Raw genomic sequence first — 13,437 nt, 5'->3', positions numbered from 1 at the left:
ATTCTCCCATCATTGTTCACTTAACTGGTATCAAAATGACAAGCCCACAATTACCTGCATTGTTATTCTTTTCACAGACTGGCACAGGAACTGTTTCCTGTAGCCCTCTAGAGCCCTTCCAGATTAGGAAGAAATCACTACCATTGCTTGAGAGTTCTCTTTTGTAATTTTGTATTTCTTTTAAACAGTGAATTGCTCACAACACTGAATCCCAGTAGGTAAGCAGTATATTTAATAGTCATCCAAATTATTATTTGAATAGGAGTTTGTATCACCAGAGAATTTATCTGGGGAACAGGAAAATGTGTCATTATACCCCAAAGGCTGAACACTTTTTTCTGCTTGCTATGACAACTCCATCATTTCTAGTAATCAGCAGGAGGTGGAAACAGCAACAAGGAAGAGGAAGGGAAAAGGAAATGGCTCTGCTTAAGGCAATCATTCATTCTATATGAACAGAATGAATTCTACATTATATAATATTCTACATGAATTTCATGGATTCTAGAAAAAAAAAAGTGAAACAAAAACTGACTGCCAAAACCGCAGCAACATCTTCAACTGACAGGCAGAATAGTCCCTGCTTGGCTGCAATATTTTACCTTCTGGATCTCTCTCAAACAAAAAGAAACCTGTCTGTACAAGATGGACAAACCTATTGATTTAGTACCTCAACTTTCCTATGTGCAAATTGGAAAACTTAAAGAGTGTTTTTCATTGGAGGTGATCTGGCAGCTGTGAGTGAAAAGCTCTGCTCACACACACTGCTTGTGGAATGGTCAAAAACTTGTTCTCCAGGTAATTATCTACAGACATTCTGGTTTAACCTCACAGCAGAGCTTGCTCTGAGGATCTGTTTCTCCTCCTCTGGAAATCTCTCCACCTCAGAGCAAAGAGGAGCTCCTATACCACTCCCTCTGAAGTGGAGGCTCAAGCACCTTAGGAGGCACCAAATGCAAGGCTGTAAAAGAGAATGCAGAAACACCACAGTCTCCACATGCAATCTAAATAAAGCTTTAAAATCTTACTGATTAACAACTTGGACCAGAACAGGGTTAACAGGGCAAAAGAAAGTCATAAAATATGGAACTTTAAAATTGAGAGTACTGACTGTACCTTACAGATTTTGTACAGAGATTCCTGCCCATCTCCTTCTGTATCCTTAAAATAATCATGTGCTGGATATGTACGATGGATGTCTCGTTTGATGACACTCTCCTGAGCAGAATCCTGTTTAAAAAAAAGAAAAAAAGAGAAAAATCCTGACACACGAACCCATTAACAGTATAATTAAATGTAACATTATAGAAAATTCAACATGTACTCAGTATGGATACATTAGATAACTGCTTTACTGACTTCTCCAAAAATGCTTTGAGAAGAAAAGGAAAATCCTTTGTAGTCTCTTATGCAGTTATAGCTCGACAGTTGAACAAGAGCAACATGACATGTTTTCTGTCCTGCAGGCTTAAGATTCAGCTTTAGAACTCTGAGGAAATTACCAGTTCTTTTATTGTTGGTGAGTTTTTAGCACAGATCACATACTTACCATGTTGTTCTGGCAGTAAAAAAAAAACAAAAAAACCAAAACCCAAACAAACAAACAAAAACCTGCCAAAAAAAACCAACCCAAACCAACAAACAAAAAAAACCCACCAAAAAAACCCCCCAAAAAACGACCAAAAATTAGGCTGTCTCTGTCTTGCAAGCTTAAAGCTACTAATATGAAATGCTATATGTATGAATCTACCATAAAAAGTGTTAATTAAAAACTCATAAAGGATTTCTGTAAAAAGATGGGAGTCACTGCAGACAGACCTAAAGAACAACACTGTGTGGATGAGGAAGTTGTACCAAAATGTCAGAGCTGGAACTACAACAGTTAATTATCTTCAGGTTCCAGTGAGCTGTACTTTCAGGTTGGCAAATATCAAATGGTGCTTTTCTCCCTTACTTTTGTAATACTAAAGGAAAAACCAACAAAACCTTCTCCTGCAACCTGGAATATAAATCCCTTACAAATAACTTTTATCTTGAAAACAGAGTATTTCTGTTACAGAAAAGCTTCTACGCTCTCAGACTGTGTCTTGTTAACCAGGATTCTCCATTAAAAAAAGCTTCTTTACACCTGCTGGAGTCAGCAACCAGGTAATCTGAATTTCAGTGTTTTTTTAATTCCATAAAGTCTCCACAGCGAGCCTGTGCCACACAGTAATGCAGCTGCCAGGTAGGCTTAGCCGGAAGTCTGCAGCAATTCCCAGCTCCAGTTCCTCTCTGGATCCAAAACACCCCAAGGAGACACTCCAGAGGTGATGATCCTAGCCCAGAGATGACAGCCACTGCTGCATTTCTCCATCCCCTTCAATGGCAGCTAAAGAAATGGCTGCAAGAAGCTCCAACATCACTTTGTGCTGTCTCCCTAAAGTTGATGGCTTCTCTGAATCTTGGCTATCATTGATTTATCGAATTACAATATTCTCACATTCAGTGATCTCAACTGTGGCTTTCCCTTTGTTTGACATTAATACCTTTAGTACCAGAAAGCAACATGATTGTATTTTGTGAAGCCACAGAACCCCAGAATGGTTTGGGTTGGAAAGGACCCTAAAGCTCATCCAATTCCACCCTCCTGCCATGGGCAGGGACACCTTCCACTAGCCCAGGTTGTTCCAAACCCTGCCAGCCTGGCCTTGGGCACTTCCAGGGGCAGCCACAGCTTCTCTGGGCACCCTGTGCCAGGGCCTCACTGCCCTCACAGGAAGGGAATTCCTTCCCAATATCCCATCTGACCCTGCCCTCTGGCAGTTTGAAGCCATTCCCTTGGCCTGTCACTCCAAGTCCTTTTCCAAAGTCCCTCTCCAGCTCTCTTGGAGCCCCTTTAGGCACTAGGAGGAGTTCTAAGTCTTCCCTGGATCCTCCTCCAGGCTGAACGTCCCTGGTTCTCTCAACCATCCTTTCCTCACAGGAGAGGTGTTCCAGCCCTCTAAAATGCCAGGCTCATTTTTATATGCTATGAAAGGGTATAAAGAAAGGTGGTATTTTCATTATGCCAACTGGTACCACTGGAGAAAATAAACACATTTTTATGTTTTTGCTGTGTTATCATAATTATTCTCAGGACATCGAAGCACTGTGCAGCCATCAGCAACCAAAAATAACCACACTGTCTAAATCACAAGGAAACAAACACAGACTAATAACAAAAGAATTATAACAAGCAGTTCTCTAATCAGACTTCTTTAATTATTTTCATTTACGTGGCTTCCAAATACCATAGAGGCTGGAGAACCCCATTCTGCCTCCCAAATCCATCTGACCATGCAGTTAAATTATGAGAAAATGCCTGAAGCAGCATTTCAGGTCTACCAGCAAAGTTGCAGAATCTATTATAGAAATCTGTTACAGACATTTTTCAGCATGAACTTGAGAAGATCCAGGGGAAGTTTCAGGAAAATCACCGCATCCAGCACACACAAGGTTTTCCAGTCAAGCTGAGACATTGTGCTTGACTGCCCAGCACTTCTCTTGTCTTGATTGGAAAAGCCAAAGTGTAACTGAGCACACAGAAGTTGACAAGCAGAATGCCCAAGTTAGGGCCAAAAATGTTTGTGTAAAAGTCCAAAAGCACATGAAATTTTATAGAGTTAAAAGGAGCCTTGAAGCAGTCTTAATTCAGCCCTATTAATGAAAGCTGTGTCTAAAAAATCTAAAGGAAAATAATTAAATGTGCCCAAAATAAGATTTACATGCAAAGACTGGAGAACTGACTCCTCCTCAAAAGACAACCTATCTTTGAAATATGATAAGCTCATAAAGGAAGAAAACCAAGTAATTCATCTAGGGAGAAGATAGTTTAGAATTACTTCTTAAAATATATAAAAAAATACTTTTAGTTAAGTTTTATCTTTTTCCAGTAGAGTTTGTAGATAGCACTGCTCTCAAGTACCAAAGGACATGACTTTACAGACACCTTGTTTTCATTTTTAGGTCATATAGTTATTTATCAGAAAAAACCAAGGAGGATGGCTATCAATGCATCAGGGTTTTATTTTACTTCTAAAAGTCCAATGACATTCACTGAGGAAAAGAATTATCTTCATATGCCAGTGCTATGACAGCTGCCATGCTACTGAACAAGCTCTGCCTCGAGTTGTCTCACTTCTGAACAGCTGAATTTCTGCAGAGGAGCAATGCTGACTCCTTGACACTCCTGCCACTCCCAGCTATCAAGAAGCTGCTGAATATGGGCCATTGATGCCAGAAGGCAAATCAACACAGAAATAAAACAGAGAGAACAGAAAACTGTTTATGTTGAATAAATGTTAAAAGAAAATTAGGAGTACATAAGCAATCATAATAAAGAAATACAGGGCAATCTTTATGCATTCATTTCAGGAATTTTTTAATTAAGAACATCTCACACACACTCCATAAAGAACCTCTACTCATTTGTTGTCACAAGTGGAGCCACTCTGGTGATGAATTACAATTAGGGAGCAGAAGAGACTCCTGGAGCTAGAGCCTTGTTTATTTTGTTCCAAGAACTGAAGAATAAGCATTGTATCAGCTAGACAAAATTATAAAGAAAGAAAAAAAAATCTCTTGAGGCTTAATACTTGCCCCACTTTTGCCCAAAATTACTTTCATGAAAACAGGCACATCCCTAATGAAAAAAATGCCAAAAGTGCTCAGCTGAGTTTTCCTTACTGTGCTGCCTGCATTCCCACTTCTGACTCAGTATGAGAGATGCAGAATTGCAGTTGCAATTAAAGGAATTCAAGAGTTTAATGTGACTACTGAATAAATAATAAACCAGATAACAGGTGTCTCAAAGCTGGTATTCAAACTGGGCAGCACTTCTGACCTCAATCTCCTTGTGCTCCATTTCCCTGGTTAATAATAATTCCCCATCTCAGTGCAGTGTTATGAAAATCAATTAACATCTGAAGCACTGAAATACTGTAGTGATGAGTCCTGCAGAAATGCCAAATGGGAGAATAATAACTCCAGCCTCAAATCCTGGTCTGAATGGTGTCTAGTGAAGCACAGGGTTACACAAAGCAAAAACAGCAAGGGGAAAAAAAAGGAAAAAGAAAGCAGCTCATTAGATATGCACTATTCCTTGTGTGCACAACCAGGCAGAGATGCCAGGAAGAAAACAACCCAAAACAAAAGAGCTCAGTGGGATCAAGAATATAACATCATCTACATGAGTAGGCAATTTTCATGCTGTACTTCACTTCCAAAGGCTTATCTCTGACCTTTAACTCATTCAAGCTGGGTTTTATCACATGTGTTTACACATGGAAATATGATTTACATTTTCTAGTGGAAGGTATCACTACCCATGGCAGGGGTTTGGAAGGAGATGACATTTAAGGTTCCTTCCGACACAAATCAGTCTGGGATTCTCTGTGCTGGAGACTCAGTTCAAATTCACCTGCTTGGCCCATTTTAAAGGTCTGCATCTCTGGTGAGGCTGAAAGAGCTGATGTTGCAGCAGGCTGTCCTGCCTGTACTTCATCTCCTAACCAACTAAAAAAAGCTAGATCCAGAATACTAAGGGAAGTAAGAAAAGGGGAAAAAAAATCAAAATGGGCTTTAAACATTTAAAATTACCATGACCAGGAAATTTGGTGTGTCAGCTTCTTAAGGATTAGATACTGAAACTTTTCTACATGTTGTATGGAAAGTAAAAATTCCTAGGCCAACACAGACATTCACCACTTGTTTATCCAGGATGTGAAACACATCCACTGCTGATGTCTGGAACTGGTGGTACCCTCAATAAACTGCCTCCTAATCCTGAAAAGCCATAAATTTAAATACTGACTTGCCAGCTGCATGTTACTGACATTATGACATTGCTTCAGTAGCCAGGTGTTTGCTGAAGGAACAGATTTTTGGTGGTTTTTTTATATTGTTCCTTTAAGTTCTCTACAGTTCTGTGCAGTTCCCCACACATGCACGTGGGAATATAAATAATAACTTGAAGCCCTCTAAAACAGGCAAAAAATACAGAATACACAAAAGTGGTGAGGTCAACCAGCCTGGGTTTGAAATGATCTGCAAAACCAACACGTAGCTCTGCTCTGTTATTACTGATGTCCTACCAAATTCCTGCTTTCAGTGAAATCTGACAGCACATTGTGCCAACACATCTTACACACATCATCAATCCCTTTCCTCTCCTTATTTTCCATGCATATTACAACCCTCCAAGCAGAATGTGTGATCCAAGAAAAGCCCAGGTTCCCTACTAATCAGTATTTGAAAAAAAATCAATAGCTCTTCCTTTTAAAGACATTGAATAAAAGATATCTGGCTTATGCTCAGTTCTTCTGTAATGTTTTTGTAACATATACCTTGTCATTCAACTCCTGTCTATAAATAGGTTTTCTTTCAATCAGCATCAGCTTTTATTCAACTGAGAGCATCTAACACTCAAAGAGTACTAATTAACAGAGAAACAGAAACTGATAAAAACCCAGAGGATTACTCTTTATTTTTTTTTAACAGTTACACATCAATATGCTGAAAGTCAACACAGTATTTAGGCTAATTCAGTAAATACTCTGGTCAGCTGAACTTTGCCAATTCTGGCTCACCATCTGCTGTGTTTAGTGCTCTTTGGACAAAACTGCTTTCCACAAGCAGAAGGAACAGAACGGTTCCTGGCCACAGGGCCAGATCAATAGTTTGTATCTGAGCAGCCCTGGCAGGTCACACCTGGAGCTAAATTTAGTACCAAAGTCTCTCTTCTCTCATCATTTTGGATTACTAATAAAGCTCTGCCCAAAGGAAGTAAACATCTTTTATTAAATTATGTCCCATTCTTCTCAAGCTGTTTGAGCCGGTAGTGGCCACATTTTGAGAATTCTCAAGACAGGATCCTCAGAAACAATCTACAACATGTCTCTTTTAGGCCAGGTATGCAAATGTACCTATAATTTCTAAATAGACTGTTCTCTAGTGGTTAAAAAGCTGGTGGGATGGGACTCTGCTGCTTTTACACATAATACCAGTGGGACTGCACTAGCCAGGAGCTTGTTAGAAACTGTTGCATCACCCACATGACTGCCAAGGAATTGGGAAATGATGCTCACTTTGGAAGGCTATTAAAGTATTTCACAGGATCCCAGAGGATCATTAAGATTGGAAGAGACCTTTAAGAAAGATCATTGAGTCCAACTATCAACCCAGCATTGTTGTGTTCACCTCTAAATCACATCCTCAAGTGCCACATCCACACATTTCTTCAATGCTTTCAAGGGTGGTGACTCCATCACTGCCCAGGGCAGCTTCAATGCCTAATCACCCTTTCAGAGAAAAAAAAAAATTCCCTAATATCTAAATTAAACCTGCCCTGGCCCAACTTGAAGACATTTCCTTTCATGCTGGCAGGCAGTTTCTCTCAACATTTAAATCAATCTTGAAACTACTTGGGAGCAGGATGATGAGGACATATTGACCACCTGTCCAGCATGAGGTTTTTAACCCTCTCAGAAGCTGCTGCTGACAGTTTTTAGCTACAAGATGATGGACAAGGTAGACCTGGGTGATGGTGAATGACAATATCATGGTTCTTAAAGACTGTGGAAGGAAAAGGAAGTCTGAGAATAATACTAATACTGATGTCAATACTACTCTGTAGGCAGCTTTAAAAGAGAAAGTGATGCATTGTGATGACTGTCTTAAAAAGGAACTGCTGGAGCAAGACCAGAGGATGCCACAAAGTTGACATAAAGACCAGGGCTTCTGCCCTATGGAGAAAAGCTGAGAAAGCTGTGGCTGTTCAGCCTGGAGATGGGAAGGTTGTGTGGAGACCTCACAGCAGGTTCCAGTATCTGAAGGGGCTACAAGGGAGCTGGAGAGGGACTCTGCATCAGGAACTGAAGTGACAGGACAAGAGGGAATGGCTTAACACAAAGCAGAGTGAGAGGGAATATTGGGAAGAAATTCGTCCCTGTGAGGGTGGGGAGGCCCTGGCACAGGTTCCCCAGACAAGATGTATTTGCACAGTCCCTGGAAGTGTCCAAGGCCAGGTTGGAGCAACTTGGTCTAGTGGAAGGTGTCCCTGCCCCTGGCAGGGGGGTGGAATGAGATGGTCTTTAAGGTCTCTTCCAACCCAAACCATTCTGGGATTCTATACTGTAGCAATCACAGAGGTAAAAAACAGCTCAGCCCTTAGCAGGATTGAGTCATCAATCAGCAACAGAGGAGATGACATTTTTCTCTAAAAAAATCCCAACAAAATTAGATCAGACACAAACCAATTCTCCATAAACTCTGTTGTTCTGAAAAATAAAAGATATCAGTGACCTTTACTATCTTTGTGGTTTGTTTTCCTTCTCCCTCTGCCATTCTGTAAACACTCTCTCTCTCTCCCCTCAGCTACTGATACATAATTTATTCTCCTTACTCTGCCATATCCTCTCTGAACGTTGCTGACAGAAGAAAAACACTATTTGTGCTACTGGGCAAGAGGTCAACTTCTGAATGTACCAGGCTTGATGTTTTACTACTGGCAGGGAATGAGATGAATTCAGAGTGACTCCCAAGGACTCAGCTTGGAAGCTCCCTGGTCTCCCACAAGAGCTGGGGTGCTCTGTACACCACCCGATGGGGTTTGGGTATGTTTTTTCCCCACATCTGTTCATAGATCCCACAGTATTTCTATTTCTGTTTTACTATGTTGGGACTTTATTTGGGTTATGTGATCTTTAGCAGGTATGATATCAAGCATTTTTTTGTTAAATGCTGAAGACAGATGTTTAAGCACTGGATTTTGGCTGAGATTTGATCTGGTTTTTAATGGCTAGCACTCCACAAGGCTGGCTCTCTGGAGGACATGAGGATAGATTAGCCCACGTAAATGCAATATTACCCAGTTTATCCATGATAATTTTACCATTTTCTCTCATATGTCTATAGGCACTACTTTACAGACAGTTTGTAAAACTGACAAACAATGAAAAGGTAACCAACAGATTCATCCATGTAACAAGTAATTCTGTCCAAGTTCCTTCTGGTTTGCTGATTTTTAGATTAGGTCCCTGATTATGTCTCCTCCGGTAAAGCCACAAATGTATTTGTAAAGATCACAAAAAATGTTCTCGTAATTAATCTGCAATTTGACATTCAATTATTTCTGACTACCATCAACTCAGAGTAATCTCCAGAAACAAGTGGAAATGTTAAGGCCTATTTCTAACAAGTAATACTTAACTGCCCCAGTATCAGATGATTGTGGAAAATTCATGTAGAACTTCACAGGGAAAGGAAAAAGTTGTGTAGTTGAATCCTCGACTCCTACCTATCTACTCCAACTGATGGTGCTCCAGAACTTACTATGATTTTTCACAAGTGCCTAGAAATTTTTACAGTAAGTAGTATAAAACCCCCCAAATATGGTAATTCTTTAAAGAAACAAATCTTTAAGAAGAAAACCTTGAGTCTTAGAAGGTAAGTTTCTATAACATTACTGATCAAGCAGATGTCTATCTAGTCAGGGTTTCTTTCAACACATTTTTACAAATTCGGAAATTAGGCCTACTTTTGCCATCAAAAGATAACATGATCAGTGTAACCAGTTCAAGTCTCATTTTCCAGACTTGTCCTTCACAAGCTGGGTCTAAGGAAGTATTCCAATAAAATTCACAGCTATACCCTACTAGCACACCCTGACCTTCGGCATCTGGTACTGCTTGCTGTTAGCAAAACATTAAAAAAATGAGAAAATGCTGCAAGTTTATCCAATTCAGTGACACCGATTTTAACAAGGAGGAAATGCCTTGCAGCAGCATGCACATAAAGAACTGCCAATATATTGTCTTTTAAAAGCTCCTTAAGCTTGTAGTCATTGAAGTACACAGACTTGTTTCTTCAAAAAGGAAACTCCTGTCCCTCATTTTCTTAAACAATGGAGTTCTTCCAATAATCCAGGCAGAAACACTTCAGCAAGACCCAGTTCAAGCTGGAATATTTACATACCAACTCAGCTACATCCCAGACCCACTCCCTGACAACAGCTCTGTAAGTCAGCAATCATTTGATATCCTGGACACCTCACTTTAATACTTGCTGTCACAACATCACCTTCATCTTTTCTTTGCTGCAAAAGGAACTTCATTATTAGGAAGGATGTTGTTTTTACAACCACTCACCTTCCAGGACTATTAAGATTCCATTATAGAGCAATCTTCTCAAGTGTCTTTATAAGAAATCAAAAAGCTGGTGGGTTTGTTGACTTGAGAGCCCTTTGCATCACTGAACACTGTCGTCAGCCCACCAGACCAAAGACTCAGGCTCTTTGGGAGCACGAAAGATCAAAATCACTTTTTAACAAGATCTGTAAGTCTTCACTCCAGACTGAGGGAACAGTGCATGGCAGAAGATGAAGGCCAGCCAGACAGTTAGAGAAAAGGAGAAAAATACAAGCACATGGGTTTTGTGCCTGCCTCAGTCAGAATGTGGAAGTAATTATGAACATGCCATTAACACCTCACTAAAAGGAAAAGTTAGATAACGCCAGCTATCAGTGCCCATAACACTTCATTCTACTTTATTCCTGGTTTTTACACAAATTTATTTTAAAAAGTCCTATTCATCTACAATTTCTGAATCCTTCACAGTGTCTGAGACACTGAAGACAGCTGCTGAACCTGCACCCCTTCAGGTGTCTGCTGAGCAACCAGCAGGCAGCATGTACTGCGAGTGCATCCTGCAGTTGGCTGCAGGATGAAGCATGGGCATAAGCAATTTAGAGATGCTGATACAAGGAGATTGCCCTTAGCCCTTCCCTCAAGTCTTCTCCTGGTTTCCAGGAGAGGGAATGCAGCACACAGAGACACTACATACAGCTAAAAGCAGGTTTAGGCAGAGGCTGCTTAGCTTACAGTGAGTTGTATCAGAGCTTATTGCTGGAAGTCTTTAATACAACTTCAGATGAACTAATGAAGAAAAATACTGCAAGGACAAACATCACAAATCTCTGACTGGGAAAGGACCTCTGGAGGTCATCTGGTCCAACCTGCCTGGCAGGGCTTGTTGTCCTGGACCATTTCCAGGCAGCTTTGGAGGTGAAGACTCCACAATCCCCCGGGGCAACCTGTCCTTGCTCACCCCCACAGTAAAGGAGTTTCCCCACATGTTCTGATGAGGCTCCTGTGTGCCCACTGAGGAGAGCCTGGCTCTGGCTTTTTTACAACCTCCCTGCAGGTATTTATGCACATTGATAAGATCCCCTCAAGCCTTTTCTGCTCCAGGCTGAACAGTCCCAGCTTTCCTCATAGCAGAGACGTTCCAGAACCTTCACCTGCTCACTGGCCCTTGCTAGACTCCTCAAGTTTCTCAGGGTGCTACAAACTGCCATGCCCACCAGCTAATTCTGTGTCTCTAGCTCTCAGCAAACCAGCCCATTCAGGCTACAGAGATTTCTGGATCCAGCTTCCCCGATTTCCCAAAGCCCCATTTCCCAGCAGAGAGAACAGCACCACACAGGACAAAGGCAGGGCCAAGCTGGAGACCACTGCATGTAATTGGGACCTGTGGGGGCAATGTGTGAATCACCACAAGAAACTCTATTTTTGTTTTTTTTTAATATTGATCCAGTTTATTCCTATAGTTGGAAAAGTGGAATTCGCTTTTGATTGGCTCCTCAGATTCAGATCAATACAGCACTGACATCAGCCAGGATTTATCTGGTCACATATGGGTCATAACCACCAAGACCAGACAGTGAAAGGACAGCACAGTACACAGAAATAATCCAAACTTAAATTTCAAATGTTACCTGTCTTCTATATACTGCTTTTTAGTGTATTTGAACATTTCTCAAGTACTTCATACAGGAAGAGAATAAGAAAAACTAGATTTTAGGGATACTGCAGCAGTTCTGTCTGTTTGTCAGAAATCAAGGAACCCTATATGCATCTCTTATTTAATGATTATGTTTAGTTATTACACTTATTTAGACTATAATGGTGGAGTTATCTTGATTTACACATAATCCTGTTACTTCACAGTAATCTCTGATTGCCTTGATTTTCGAAATAAGAAATGAACAGAATTTCTGTTGATGTCTATGCAAACTCTCTCAATGGCAAAAAGTGGATCTGTTTAAATATGCTAATTCAAAGTGAATCAACACTGTTTCCTTGGCACCTCTGACATTTCTGCCAATGAGCAATACAAAAGGGAAAACCAATGATTTTCCATCCCATAAGAAACAAGGAAAAACCATGATACATATAAAACCAAATGCTTTCATCATCATAAGATGCAATAACTCATTTCAGTGTAAACCCTTCCAGGCAAAGAAGAGTGAAGCAAAGTTGTAATGATAAAATGAAAACAAACCACAATGTTCCTTACAGGGAATAGGGTATTTGCCACTTTTACCACCATGGGCAACTGTTACCTCACAAAATGAATGAAATATTAAGTGGAAGAACCATTTAAAAATGCATAAATGCATACCAGGGAAAATTAAAGATAGCTTTCTGCTACCTCTAAATCCACATTTCTGTAACATCACATTCATTCATACATCCATTTCCATCCATTTATATGTAACAACCACATTTCCATGTAAGCAGTATTTGTGAGTCACATACTTTTTTTTTGTATTTTCAGAGGCTGTTCTTTCTAGAAAAGCCTTTCAGTATCTATGCATTTACAGACTAATAGACTATATTAGTTTGGGTCACTTGGCTTACAAAAATGAGATCCACACAAGGTTTAGAATATTAAACATGAAAAGTTCAACTGAGAACATAAAGAGCAATTTATTGTGTTCTCTTCTATTATTTAGTACTGATTTAAAACTGAATACCATACACTGTGCTCAGTCAGTAGCATGACACCCCTTGTAGTGCAAGGTCCCAACCAGAGCTTGGGATTAGGACTCAGAGTTCATGACTTTTGTAGGCCCCTTCCAAATCAGGTTATTCTAGGATAGGTTTGTAAAAGTGTGTACATCACCATTTTCAAGGAGCACATAGCATGGACAAAGGATTAAGTAAGTCCCAAAGAACATCATATGATACTCAAATACATTCTGTTCCTAATGGCAAAGTAAGGAGAAAACTACTTTACAAAAGTTATTGTTATTGCTGACATATGCAAGTTAATAATAAAAATAATAAAAAAGTACCAACAAGCAGGAGAGCTGACATCCTTTCCTTAAAACATGATGTGCATCTAAATTAAGATACAAACAACCTCATGTACCAAATCTGTGAAATTTGGACTCTCCTGTCACAGACTGTGGCAGAGAAGCCAAACCTCATCTTGGAAATGCCTTCACTTCAGGGCAGGAGGAAAAACCTGCCAGGGAGTTCAGCTCAGTGGAGGCAGAAATCTCTCCTCACTCAAGGAGTCTCATATTTAATACTGGCTGCATGTGCTGCTGGCAGCTGCTGAAACTTTAGTTCA

At 40.2% G+C, this 13,437-nt stretch overlaps 1 protein-coding gene across 3 annotated transcripts in view; it reads right to left on the bottom strand.

Moving 5' to 3' along the window:
* The window catches only part of RABGAP1L (RAB GTPase activating protein 1 like), a 226,037-nt gene that overhangs the window by 99,425 nt on the left and 113,175 nt on the right, over positions 1–13,437 (bottom strand). For all 3 annotated transcript variants that reach the window (XM_030953933.1, XM_030953935.1, XM_030953934.1), the window contains one exon: positions 1,117–1,230. In XM_030953933.1, the coding sequence (XP_030809793.1) occupies positions 1,117–1,230 (114 nt within the window). The remainder of the gene's footprint in view (positions 1–1,116; positions 1,231–13,437) is intronic.

Source organism: Camarhynchus parvulus, chromosome 8 (genome assembly GCF_901933205.1).
Source record: "Camarhynchus parvulus chromosome 8, STF_HiC, whole genome shotgun sequence".
Lineage (NCBI taxonomy): Eukaryota > Metazoa > Chordata > Aves > Passeriformes > Thraupidae > Camarhynchus > Camarhynchus parvulus.
The sequence above is the reverse complement of the archived record's forward strand: the minus strand, read 5'-3'. Positions and strand labels throughout refer to the sequence as shown.